This window comes from Oenanthe melanoleuca, chromosome 2 (assembly GCF_029582105.1).
Source record: "Oenanthe melanoleuca isolate GR-GAL-2019-014 chromosome 2, OMel1.0, whole genome shotgun sequence".
Taxonomy (NCBI): Eukaryota; Metazoa; Chordata; class Aves; order Passeriformes; family Muscicapidae; genus Oenanthe; species Oenanthe melanoleuca.
The window spans coordinates 118,139,581-118,153,644 of record NC_079335.1 but is presented as its reverse complement, the minus strand read 5'-3'; the positions used below and the strand labels follow the sequence as shown (position 1 = coordinate 118,153,644).

The following is a 14,064-nucleotide window of genomic DNA, read 5'->3' as shown; positions in this document are numbered from 1 at the left end:
TGTCCTTGTTCTTTTCAGAGAACTGAAAACACTCAGTGCCTCTCAGTACTTGTAGCCTTCTTAAGAAGACAATGAATTAATGTTTATTCATATCTAAGCAGATTAGATACAACTTCCAGGCATAAACTAAGGGAGATAACTGGGAAAATTTGGTCAGTGCTTCAGGTGAAAATAACCTGGTACTGACCTAGGCAGAAACCAGATTTTTTTTCTATTTCCTGTAGCCAGCATGGCCTTTAGAGGACAAGTCACTTTGGGAGGTTCTCTGTATATGATGTTCCTCAGTCCTAACTTATATGCATGTGTGTGGTGGTGTTAGGTGGTGTGTGTTAGGTTCCATCTCTGGCTCGTAGCGTGGTGTTACACAAGATAGTCTGTCCAAGAGTCTGTTGCCCCTCAGCAGTCATGTGAATGAAGTAGTCAGGGTCCCATGCTGGGCTGGGTGTCAACTCACTCAGGAGCTGGGCACTTTAGGCTTCAGAGAGAGAGAGAGAGTGTTCTTCTTATCCCCATTGCTGATGTCTGTTATGGATGCTACAGAAGTCATTAAAACCCATTCAGATATCTCTGAATCCTCTTATCCCTGGGGAATTTCTACATTTTAAATTAATTTTTCCGTACTGAGGACTTTCATGTCTTAAAATATTTTATTCTGCTCTAAAGAATTCTGGTTGCCTGTTACACTCTCTAAATAAGGAGGTAGTATTTCTTTTAATTTCACAGTTGTATGAAGGCACCTTGAAAATGGCAGCATCTAATTATATTTTGTCCCATTCCTGTTACTAGGAGGGCTGGCATTCAGTGTTGTCGTATTGTGACTGGAAGTCGGATCTCTGTGTCAGATTTAGTTTATTACATGTATTTTCTAAGTCTGTATAGTACTAACTTTTAAAACAAAATAACATTAGGTTGTTGTTCAAGAAACTACCCTTCTTACTTGTGTTGGAATGCTTTCTTTTGCTTTAATATCAAGCCAATAATGCAGATTTCCTTAGATAAGAAAGCTGATGAGATAATGGACTTATGCAATGAAGCTGATTTATTTGTTCATCAAGTCAGTCTTAGAATTTTATTTGGTCCCTTCCCTGGGGAGGCTGTTCTGGTGATCAACCACCCTCTCAGTGAAGAGCTTTTTCTTAATGTCCCACCTGAACTTCCTCTGGTGCAGATTCATGCCATTCCCTCATGTCCTACCACTTGTCACCAGAAAGAGGAGAGAGGAGATCAGCACCTCTCCCTCCACTGCCTCCCGTGAGGAAGTGTAGACTGTGTGGAGGTCACCCCTCAGCCTTCTCTTCTCTCAAATGAGCAACCCAAGTGACCTCAGCTGCTCCTTCTAAGTCTTGCCCTCGAGATCTTTCATCATCTTGGTCCCCTCCTCTGGACACACTCTAACAGTTTGATGTTCTTCTTACATTAAGGCACCCCAGCCTGCACTCTGCTCTAGATAAGGCTGCACCAGTGCAGAGCAGGACAGTCACTTCCCTCACTTGGCTCACTGCACTCTGCTGGATGCACCCCAGGGCACTGCTGGCCCTTTTGGCTGCCAGGGCACACTATTGGCTCATGTACAGCTTGCCATCAACCCAAACACCAGATCTCTTTCACCAGGGCTGCTCTTGCTTCTTGTTCCCCCATTTATACATCTAACCTGGATTACCCCATCCTGAGTAGAGAATCCTGCAAAACAACAGCCTCAAGAAAGCTTTGGTATATTAGCTTGTTCAAGTCTAGTCATATGTTTCTTTTTCATTCAAAAGTCCCTTTCTGGCTGGAAGTTGGTTCAAGGAAGATTGTAAAGAGAAGTGACAATTCTCTAAGTGCCATAAAGCAACTTCTTAATTAGCTAATGGTAGTTTTCTGAATGCAGATATAGTTCAAAGGTTCTTAGAGAGACATTAATTGGCAATTGACTGAACAATATTTCTGCTTAATATTTTGTGTGTCTCAGCTTTTAAGAAAAAGAATACATTTGTTAAACTAGTTAATTTTTCTTAGTATCATCAGTAAATTGCAATCTTGTGCTGTTATAATAACAAATTACATTCAACTAATAGGTAGGTAGTGCTTTAGGAAAATGGCTGGATTTAACATTTTGTTTGTGGCTTCCCTTAACATTATGTAGATTTTTGTCCACCTAATGTAAATGTATAAAGTTTCACTTATTGAAAGTACTAATAAAAGATACAAACAATTTTTATTTTACAGGTCAACAGCAAGGACAGGATGGAGTAAAAGTACAGCAAGCCACAATAGCTCCTGTAACCGTAGCAGTAGGTGGCATTGCTAATGCAGCAATTGGTGCTGTTAGTCCCGATCAGATAACACAAGTGCAGCTTCAACAAGCTCAACAAGCTTCTGACCAGGAAGTGCAGCCTGGCAAGAGACTGAGAAGAGTTGCCTGCTCATGTCCTAATTGCAGAGAGGGAGAAGGAAGGTAAATGTAACTTTTATCAGTATATATTTAAGCATCTTTATCACAGCTTGCCTCATTTGGGAATGAGATTCTCCTGTATTGCCTAGATTTTTACTGCTTTCTATTAGAGAGTACATTTGTGTGGGCTTTTTTAGACGGGGTTTAAAATTGCCACTATTAGCATGAAATGTTTCTCCTAATAGCTGGTAATGTTTTAGAATATAACTACTTAGCTGTTTAAATATAATCTTTTTAGAGGCAGCAATGAGCCAGGAAAAAAGAAACAGCATATCTGCCATATTGAAGGGTGTGGAAAAGTTTATGGCAAGACATCTCATCTTCGGGCACATCTGCGCTGGCATACCGGTGAAAGACCATTTGTCTGCAACTGGATTTTTTGTGGCAAACGATTCACAAGGAGTGATGAGTTACAAAGGCATAGAAGAACCCACACAGGTTGGTCATCCCTCTCTGTAGCCATTGTACAGCAAGTCTGAATTGTAGTGGCTATAGTTAAACAATGGTATCAAGGTTCTCACTTACTAAGTTTGCTGAAAATTACCATTAAATATAAATAAAATAACTTTAAAACAAGGAAGTGGTAGATTCCAGTTTTCATTAATTTAGGCTGACTGTGAAGTCATATAAATAAAAAGGGATCTGTTTCAACTGTTCTTTTGTTCTTTCTTTGTCAGCTAGAAAAAGATGGCCATTTCATCATAGATAGCTGATATACATTAGCTAGTGCCTGATCTAAATATAATAAATTTAGGTCAGGCATGTAGGATTGGCCATGGACCAGGGTTATTGTTTCCTCCCTTGGATTAGCTCAGTCCTTAAGAAATTTATTAACCTAGTCCATACACTAGATTTGGTCTTCTTGGGAAATTTCCTAGAGTTTCAAATGGGAACTGATAAAGTAAATTCTCTTAAGAGTTCAGAATGGAAAAGCTGGCCTTTTAAAAGCTGAAAATTTTATGAGCCTTCATATTTTTAGGTCCAGTAGAGTGTCTCCCCCTCCCTGTCTCTCCTCCCCCAATTTACAGCACCTGATGTCTAAGCACCAATTCCATTTGAACAGTGACAGGACCTTTTGGTAAACTGAATTTGTCTCCCTTAATATAGATTCCATGCATCTTCATGGAGCATTGGAATTCATGTTTCTGAATTTTCTTCCCATCACTTTAATCTAAATAACAAAAATATTCTTAAAAAATGCTACCAAGTTGTTCTTTGAGTGCTTTTACCTCCCTTACTCTGGTAGGTTTATGGAAGTTTATGTTCTTAAAATTCAAACTTCTTGTCAGATAATCACAACATAGCAAACACTTGTTGAACATTTTAGTAGTGAAGAGTATGTGGCCAGAAGCCTGTGACTGAACAGAACACACCTGGAAATTAATCAGATGGAAAATAAAATGTGTGATATATTATATATTTAAATACGGTGAGATTTAGATGATCAAGAGTGTTCAGTGCTCTCTTTCAGTAACATTTTTGTTTTCTTCTTCTTTTAAAAAAGGTGAAAAGAGATTTGAGTGCCCAGAATGTTCTAAAAGGTTTATGCGAAGTGACCATCTCTCGAAACACGTGAAAACTCATCAGAACAAGAAGGGTGGTGGAACAGCCCTTGCTATTGTTACCTCAGGAGAACTGGACTCTTCAGTTACTGAGGTTCTTGGTTCTCCAAGAATTGTCACTGTTGCTGCCATTTCTCAAGATTCAAACCCAGCAACCCCTAACGTTTCAACAAACATGGAAGAATTCTGAAAGGATCATTTATATGGACACCTAGTGCTGCACTTAAGTTTACATACCTTTCAGGATATGGAAGTGGGCTGGTAAAGTGGATTACAGAGCAGGAAATCTTTTTTCAGTCATGACTTCTGTAAGTGTTCCAAGTTGGAGGGTCAGCATGGGAAGTGTACACCGGTGCAACAAGACAAAAATTTCAAAAATACAAACAGCGCAAATTGATGACTGGATAAACAGATAGAGGAATAATATTTCCATACTGTACTTTTTTAGTTATATGTCTGTATATTCTGTAATGATTTTAAGTGAACTTTACCCCCCTATTTTAGCACTGTATGTTAATGTGTTTATAAAATCAGATAGTATCAATGTAAAACTGGGTGGACCTTGACTAGGATTAATACCATTTGATGAAGGCACTTTGGTTTTAACATAAATTTGTAATATTTTCATGACAGCATCCTTTTCCCATTAGGCACAGCAAAACAGAATACAGGATGAACAACAGTGGATATATTTTGGGGTTTTGCTCAGTCCATACGACACATTGGTTAATTTTGGCCATCTTTTCTCAAGTTTTGGAATTACTCAAATAGCAGCTGAGTGATGCATGCTGCAAAGTGATTCTGAGGTGGGCCTCAGATTAATTTTGACTACTACATTATAGTAGTGTGTATAAATGACAATCAGTGAGTTCTAATTCCTCTCTTCATGTGGAGAGCTAGGTTACGTAGAATTGGTGTAAACAGTAGGAAAGATAAAACCATAGAAAGATATTAACATAAGATTTACAAAAGTAATGGTATCTTTATGTAGAATGAAAAAAAAAACTTGTGTCAATTTTTGGTAATTCATTTCATTTTATATTTCCTTACCCATGGCAAGGAGGTTGGAACTAGATGATCTTTAAGGTCTGTTCCAACCCAAACCATTCTGTGGTTCTATGATTCTGTATTTTAAAACATCTGTGACCCATTTCTAACTCATAGATAACTTGAATCTTAAAAGCTCAACCTTAGGTGTTTGACTGTTTAAATTTTGTTAGAATCATGGAAATCAATCAGACAACTGACTGTTGTCCAGTATCTCCTCTCTGTAAATACTAGTTTATTATGTTGTGGTTAATGTGCTGAGTTCTTTGTGCTTTGACTTAATAGCCAAAGAAAAAAATTAATTATCACATTTTAATAAGAAAATAAGTAAGTAAACATTTTCTCTTTCCCCTTAAATATTACCATTTCATTTTTTCTCTTCAAGGATAATATGTAGGCTGGTAATAAATATCTGTTACCTATCAAGTCTTATATTGACCCTCCAACCACAAAACAAACTGGGAAAAGAGAAATATTATCATCTTTTTGGGACATGACTTTTGGTTTCAAAGGTTTGGTTACATTTTCAGATGTGACAGTGAATATAGAGGAAATGTAAAAAAAAAAAAAAAAAAAAAAAAAAAAAGAAAGAAAAAAGAAAAAAAAAAAAAAAAAGAAAAAAAGAAAAACAACAAAAATTCTATTTTCTATGTGAAAATTCCAGTAGGTACAAGGAGGAAAGATGGCCAAATATTTCATACTCAGGATTTTTAATTACTTCCCCTAAGCATAGGTATAACCTTTTACATCTACAGTCACTTATTAATAAATTGTCATGACCAGTTTTTAAGGAGATTTATACACCAAAATATTTTTAACGTAATTGAAGGAAGTACAGTGCAAGAAGAACAAGATGTTGTTCTTTCCCCAACAAATTATGAAAGAAGAATGTGTGTGGTAGCTGTTGGTTTGTGAGACATAACAGGTACCCTATGCATTCCCTAAAGAGCATATACTTCTCATCTGAGCAATTTATCAATCTTGTGGTGTTTTCTGTATTTTTGAAGCAAAAGAAATATCATTGTTTACACTGTGTACACTTTAGGCCAGCCCTTTGTAGCAAAATACTAAGCTGAGGGTATTTTATACTTTCAGTTTACATAAAAAGCTTTGAGATTAAAGAAAAACAATTTTACACTGTGGTTATGAATTTCAAGTTTCTTAAAGCTTTTTTAGACTTGTAACAGAGTCTTTAAATTTTAGTTGGGTTTTGTACATTATTTTGTATATTTTATTTAAAGTACTCTTAACTGATGTATCTGGATTTAAAACGTCAGAAGCAATTAGGTGTTACATTTAATACAGATGAACATTAGGTAGTATTAACTGTTAATTTTATTATAAAGGAAATGAAATGTCAAAGATATATTTTATCATTATGCTTCACAATCAGTGCTCTACATTACTTTATGCAAAGAAGAACTTTCCTACTGTTAATATTTCCTAAAAGTTAACAGTTTTGTAAACTGAAGTTACAAACATTCTGCACAACCATTTCATATGTAATTTTTTCATGCATACTTATGTATGCAGATAGGAAACTGAAGTAATTTTTAATCTGCAATGAATCCCTATTATAGATTTATCCAAATCTAATCTGGTTGGCTTCATAGCATCTCAAGTACATTAACGTGTGTTAGCAGGTGCACATTTTACCGCTGGAATTAGAAACATTCTGCCAGTCTGTTCTGCATACCATTCTGAATCCACTTTTCTGTCTTAAAAGGATCGTAAATTTCAATGTCCTTTATTTGACTCAGTGGGATATAGCTGTTGTAAGTAATAGGGCACAGATGTGCAGTAGTATCTTGTTTAATGGCATTTCACTGTTCATTCCCTTTGCCACCGTTAAAAAATTTGCTTTATTGTAATTATCAGTGCAAAGTGTATTTACCATGGTAGAACTCCAGTGTTAGAATAGTTTTTTTCCTACAATATACTTTCTTTGGTTAGGTTTGTGTATGTGTTGCCGATTACATTAGCAATTGGTGTTAAGTCATTATTTATCACATTCTTTCACGAGAGCAGTAATAAAAGTGTGTAATCTAGGAGAAAAAGTTAATTTGTCAAAGTTAAGTAAGCATGATGTTTAGGTCCTATTTTTCAATTTTATAACTGTTTTATTGCAACAATATTTGTATTTAAGTCTTCATTTTAATGCCTTGTGGTGTTTTTTTATGCATGTCACTGAATTGTCATCCCGCAAGAATTGATGTGCAGCATAGGGTATTAAATCTACATAATGATTTTGAAACAGAAAAATAGTTGATGGTAAAAATGTAAATGTTTTGCAAAAATTCCTTATAAAAAAAAGTTTTGTAGTAATATTTCACTTGTAAATTTTTCTAAAAAAAATGGAAAAGGAAAAAAATGAGAGTAACATTTACCCACATCTAGAATTTAGAAATTAATTCTGCCAGCAAAGCCTGTAAGGCATTAATCTGACACTTTTACAATGCTGATTTGTATAATTTTTTGGTGGGTTTGGAACTAAAATCATGTACAAGTTGTTGCCTGCAATAACATTTTGCAAGTAACCTATTAAAATTCCCTTGAGTTTAAAAGGTTTCTTCATTTAATTGCTTACAATATAAAGCAGCAATAAATAATGTTTGTATGATAATCTGTTCATCAAGAAGAACACTAGAAAACAAATGCTTCTCAATGGGGAAAGGTTGGCAGCAGCTTCTGGATTTGTGTAATTAAGAGCTGTACTTGCTGGTCAGCATTTCCCAACTGGCAGACTCCCAGCAGGGAATTAAACCAGCAGATTCTAGCTCAGCATGAATTCTGTGGGGCTTGTTCAGCTCTTGCGAATGGAAGCTACAGTTGTTCCTGAACACACCAAAGGGAAAAATTTCCTAAGGTAAGGAATATGTACACACACACACACACACACACACACACACACACACACACACACACAAAGATGAAATACAAATTTAGAAAACGGAAGATAATTCGGTTTGACAGATAAATAATAGAAGTGTCACTGTATTGCACACAGGGAGTAAATATAACAAAAAGGGAAACCTGAAAGTACTGACTTCAATTTATAGAAAATATATTGAGCTTTTCTTAGTCATATGTCGACAGGCTCCTGCATTGTGTTATACTAAAATAGCTTCCCTGGTATGCCCAATTGCTAATGATAATGTTATACTAATTTTTTCTAAAATGCTAAAAATTTTTATGCTAGACTTTACCATACTTTTGGAGTGAATAAATAATGCTGTTTCACAAAGGAAGAAATACATAGAGAATCACAGGATCATTTAGGTTGGAAGAGACCTTCAACATATTTGAGCTCCACTGAAAAGCTAACACTGCAAATCTCACCACTAAAACATGTCCCTAACCACCACATATACACATAAGAAGGCCACTTTCTTCCATATTCCAAAAGAAGATGAATTTATAATTTGGGACTTCTAACCTTGTACTGCAAAGCAGAATCATTTTTCCTAACTGAGGTATAAAATACATGATCTTTGTTATATGTTTGATTAAATACCTGTTAAAGTCTCAGTAACCTCTATTTGAATGTCAAACTTCTGAAGTCAATCTATGTCATAATGCAAAGTAAATGGACATCTGACCAACTAATATGTCTTTATTGACCAATTTTTTTAGTATTGTGGCACTGATGTGTTTTGAAGCAAATTCCACATTACTGGTAAGAGACTAGACCTCTGCTTACACCATTTCAAATATACAATATCAGAAAATAACAAATTCTTATATAAGGACATAAAGATGAATGTGCACATTATGTTTTACCCTTTTAGTCCAGATGTTATCATTCTACTCTGGGAAGCATGAAGTGTGACACCAAATTGAGTATTTCTGTCCACAACTGTAAATTTACTACCATTGCTAAAATTACCAAAAGTTACATTATATGTTTATTCCATTAGCCTTATTTTCTGTCCAGCTAGGTAGCAAATATCAGGATTAATTCATACTGAACTTCCTAATGCCTTCCATGCCTTCTTCCCATTCCTTTTCCCCAAAGCTACTTACATCATTTCCTGATATCTTGAGATTTTTTAATGAAAATGGAAGTGCAGTAGAGACCTAAAGCTTGCATGTGCTGTTTTTCCTTGCTAGAAGACTTTCCATGGAGAGAGCCTCGATAAAAATGACCAGAGGTTGTCACAAGCATGTGGAGACGTGCTTTGCCCGACTACTGTGGACGTGGTAATGGGCGTTTTTCTGTTCAGGTTATTATGGTTTGTTGGATGGTTTTCTTAGCAAGTACCAAAATTCTGTTAAGCACTTATTTTTATGTTGTTTTTAGTTGAATGCATAGCTTTGTGTCACTTTTATGTATCTTAATGGAAAGTCTTGGGCCAAATTCCAGAAAGAGCCCAATCTCAAAGCTGGCTGACCTTTTGGTGTTGACACATTTGTCAAAGTTCTGAAAGATTTTTAAAACTACTGAAAGCAAGTAGCAAGAGAAGTATTCTCTGCATAGACCTAGACACATTCAGATTTTTTTAAAGTAAATGAATTAATGTGGCGTTGATTTACTTTCACAGCTCAATTTCCTAACTTAAACTGATGCTGATAGATAATATGTGTGTCTGCTAAGTGGGCATATACATCTTTCAGGACTTAAAGGTTCTTGAGTTTGTACATCAACAACTGTATAAAACACTATCCTCTTGCTAACTACTTTTTGTCAGTTCTACTTCAGTCTTGCAAATATAGATTCTCCTTCTTACAGTCTTAAAAATCTAAGGGATTTATATGCAAAATTACACAAGTGAGTTGAAAAAGGCAAGAAAGTGAAAGCCACATGAAGTAATTTTTTACTTACATTTTTTTACTTTTGTCCTGTTGTAATTTTTGCTTAGGCACGCCAGATATTCATCATTTCATGTCAGTTCCTAGCAGGAAACTTCCATAAGTAGATATGGAAGAAGTGTTTATTTAAAGGAGAAAAAAAGGTAGCCAGAGCATAAACAGGATTCTGGTTGAGTACCTTTTCCCCCTTAAGTCTTCAGTTTTTATTGACAGCAGTCACTAAAGTTTACTGCCACTCATAAAGGGAAAAGAAGTCAAGATAGTTGAAGGAAGCAAGAATTACCTGAGAGTGGGATGGGAAGGGTGATAAAATACTTAATTAGGGGGGAAAAAAATTGAGTACATTATATAATAGCAGACTGAAGAACTAAAAGAAACCTGTATGGAGTCTAGAATGATACTACATGGTGAGGAAAAGCAGTAGTTACCATGCTGAGCTAGAAGGAGATGAGAATGGGTAAGATTTTCCCTTTGCAAATTATACTTTTTTTATGCTTATGACTTGACACAACACTGGCACAGGCAGCTTCTTTATCTTGAGCAGAAGTCACAGAGTACTGAGCAGATTCACTACTGAAAGGTCTTTGAGTGTGGAAATCCTTATTAGTGTTTATTTCTCTAAACTGCTGGACTTGCAGACAGATTAGAATTCTGTTAAAAGTAGAGTCCTCTGGGAGCTATGCATGGACATAGTAAATGTCAGTCATCCTGGATGTTACCATCTGTTTACATTAAGAGAAGCAACCAGTTTTTACAGATTGTCATAAACCAGAGTGAGTTTTCTACTTACATAGAAAAAAATGCAATTTTCCTCAGCTTTTTTTCACTTCCTCTTTTATAGCAGCATGAAACTACACAGAAATAAAGTTGGTAGCCTTGATGGAATAAAAATACTCTGGTTTAATGGTAAGAGCTTAAGACATGAAACACTCATACATTTAAGCTCCTGCTCTTGAATATGAGCAGAACTGATTTCACTGGCATCCAACATCAATTTACTGATAACATTCAAGTGGTGTAATTCAGATGTATTGTAGTAAATATGACTTTTGGATTAAACACAATCCACACTTGTACATTGGCATCTCTAAGTTTCACTTTTGTTGAAATAAATGCCTGAAGCCTCTTCTGGAACAACGTTTGAAACCTTTGGGTAGTCTTCTATTTTTACACTTGCATCTTTCAAAAGTAGTTTGGCACTGAGGAAGAGAATCATTATCTGTGGTCTTGAGAAGATACCTAGCAAACTCACAGGAAGACATGCAGTGAAAAGAAACTGACTGAAACATTTATTGCAACAATCCCCTACCAGCTGGACAGCAATGATACATGGAGGAAAATCGAAAGTGAAAATTATTGTGGAAGATGATAACAGATTTCAAATGTGTCACATATTCAGAAAAAGAATTTGGAGATGACCATTTTATCATATTGAAGAAATAAAAATACATGTGCAAAAATTTGTATGAATCCCTTCATTTGAATGACTTGAGAGAATGTACCATGACCCTCAGCTGAACTAACTAAACAAAGCTTTCCACAAGAATTCAACAGGCAGTTTTTAATAAGGATCAGAAAACTACTTTTTGAAGGTGCCAACCTTTTTCATTTCAGAGAACAAAAGTGTCTATTATACTACTTCACTGAGATCTTAGAGATCAGTATCTTTTTCTCTGTATATCTAGTAAACTGTCACCTTATAGCCCTCAAAATGTATTATTATGAGCTCAGATTTCTGTTGAATTTGTCTGTTAACCATTTGTTAATTGTCCTTCTGACTGGCCAAATAAGAGTCAAATATCCACTCTATATATTATATTGAATATGTCTATTCATTGTGCTACAGCTGCAGTAGCTAATTCAATAATTTGCATTGAAGATTTGACCCATATTCTTGCACTCCTAGTGCACTCCTAGATTTTCTGCTGAATATTTGAGATAAGATTTAAAGAAACAAAAGGATTATCAGGAAAGAATAGAGCAAATAAAGCTTGAGTGCAAATTATGAGGACAGTCACTGAGGTTACATAGGTCAGGAAGAAACTTTGGGTCAACTTGTAGGATTTTTCATCCTTGTTTAATTATAGGTCTTTTAAGTTTTCTTTAAAGCATGTTTTATTTGATTTCACCACAGAAAATGGGGAAATTACTCGCCTTCAATAGATGGATGGGTGGATGGATGGATGGATGGATGGATGGATGGATGGATGGATGGATGGATGGATGGAGAGAGAAATTAAATTTTTCATCAGTGCCCATTTAAGTTTGTAGGCTCCTCTGGCTATGACCCAAGAGTCAGGTTTGTCCAGGCAGGGGAAGCCTGGAAAAACTCCTGCATTTACACCAAGACAGGTGTTTTCTCTGCTACTCTGTGATTCCAGAAATGAGATGTAGTTCGAGGTTAGCTGTGAGGAGCTATATTGCACAGATCCATGTCTGCAAAGAAGCAAGAGAAGTAAAAGAAAAAAAAATATTTCTTTCTGTTTCCTTGAGAAAGGTGGAAAATGCTCTGAAAGTTGGTTACATGCTAAATGTTGACCAAGGGAAGCATGAAAAGCAAACGGATGGCATTGGTGAGAAAGCCAAGCTCCAAGCCCTAGCAACACTGCTGAATTCTGGCTGACCCCTGCAGAGGGGAAAGTAATCGCCTTCTCTTAGAATATAAGAACAAAAGTGCTCACAGAAAAGAAAGCAGCAGAAGAAATATAATGTCCCCTGTGCTGCAAAATGGGGAGAATAAAATTCATCAAGCAGCACTACAGTTTTCTGCACAAAGAAAGCAAGCCAGCTCCAAAGGTCTGTGGGGCAGCCATATAGCACAAGGTGGATTGCTGAGCATTGCCTCCCTGTTTGTGCTCAGCTGCTGAGGGAGCTGTACATGCAGCAGCACAGGGCTCTGTGCACTCTGTACTGCTTTATAAGGTACTTTGGTGGTAGAGCTCAACTATAGCTCTATTCTAGATGTTTTCTTGAAAACAACTCCATGATCACAGAGGTCTCCAGATGCCCATGTCAAGAGCAGGCACATATTTTATAAGGATGTTTTTGCATTAGTCACATGGCAGAAATAATCTTTTTCTGGGATGAGTGGCTGTCGACAGAGATGCTCTACAGCTTGGCAGACCACCATGGGCTGGTAGAGATATGAGCAGCCTGTAAGCCCCAAACTAAAGAAACCTCAGAGGGAAACTTGTCACACACCAAGTGAAGCTGGCTTTCCTTTCAGCTGACATAATGGGTGTCTTCCTCAGACATCCACAGATATTTTGCTTTCGCTGGGTTGAAAACACGCATTATGAAAATATCTGTTTCGTTTGTTCTTAATCAGATACAGTTAGGCAGCTTTAGCAGCTGTGAAGTTGGGAAGACAAACACTAGTGACCTGTGGTTTTGTTGTTTTTTTTGTTTTTTTTTTTTTTTTTCCTGCAAGCGGAGGAGCAGTTTTAAATCCCTGTAGGAAGTGTTTGTCGCGCAGTAAGCTTAACTTCAGAAAGCAGCTGTCCTCCCACTGCCGTGGAAGAGGCAGGTGCTACTCTTGTGGCCTGAAGTTTAATTAAGAGCTGCCCAAATAAAACTGCTGTCGAGGCATTGCTTCCTCCTGAGCCCCTTGTCCTTGTGTCCCCGCAGCAGCGGGAGCGGGATCCGGCGGGACCTGTCCCAGTGGTTGTTCTGGAGCCCCGAGTGGGAGCCGGACATTCTTGGACCGGTTTGTGCCTAACAACTCCCACCGGACGCGCTGTCCGGGCATCCCCAGGGCTCGCTGGGGAGCAGGTAAGGGCAGGCAACAAACAGTTAATTTACGGCACTTTTGTGCACGTTTGCAGAGAGAGATGCTGAGACAGGGATTCGTGTTTCACACGCTCCCGGCGGCGCGGGGGAGGACGCACCAATGCTGCTCCATAGTGTCTCGCCGCTGTAGACGTCCCGAGCTCCCCGAGATCCCGCCGCGCTGCCGTGCCCTCCGCCCCCGGCCCCTCCCGACGGGCTCCGCCGCCCGCCCCGGGGCCGTCCCGGCGGAGGGACCGGGCCGCCTCCGCCCCGCCGGCCGCGGGAGCGGCGCCGTGCCCCGGCTGCGGCGGCGGAAGGGACCGGGGCAGCCACGCCCGGGGCTCGGGATCGCGGTGAGCGGGGGACGGGATGGCGGTGAGAGGGGCACGGGATGGCGGTGAGCGGGGCACGGGATCGCCGTGAGCGGGGCACGGGACGGGGAGG

The 14,064-nt window shown here is 38.0% G+C and overlaps 1 protein-coding gene across 1 annotated transcript in view; it reads left to right on the top strand.

Annotated features, from left to right (window-relative positions):
- Positions 1-9,011, top strand: part of SP4 (Sp4 transcription factor) — a 29,910-nt gene extending 20,899 nt beyond the window's left edge. The window contains exons 4-6 of the mRNA XM_056484023.1: positions 2,209-2,437; positions 2,673-2,872; positions 3,939-9,011. Coding sequence (XP_056339998.1) covers positions 2,209-2,437; positions 2,673-2,872; positions 3,939-4,186 — 677 coding nt within the window. The 3' untranslated portion in view covers positions 4,187-9,011. The remainder of the gene's footprint in view (positions 1-2,208; positions 2,438-2,672; positions 2,873-3,938) is intronic.
- Positions 9,012-14,064: the final 5,053 nt, after the last annotated feature.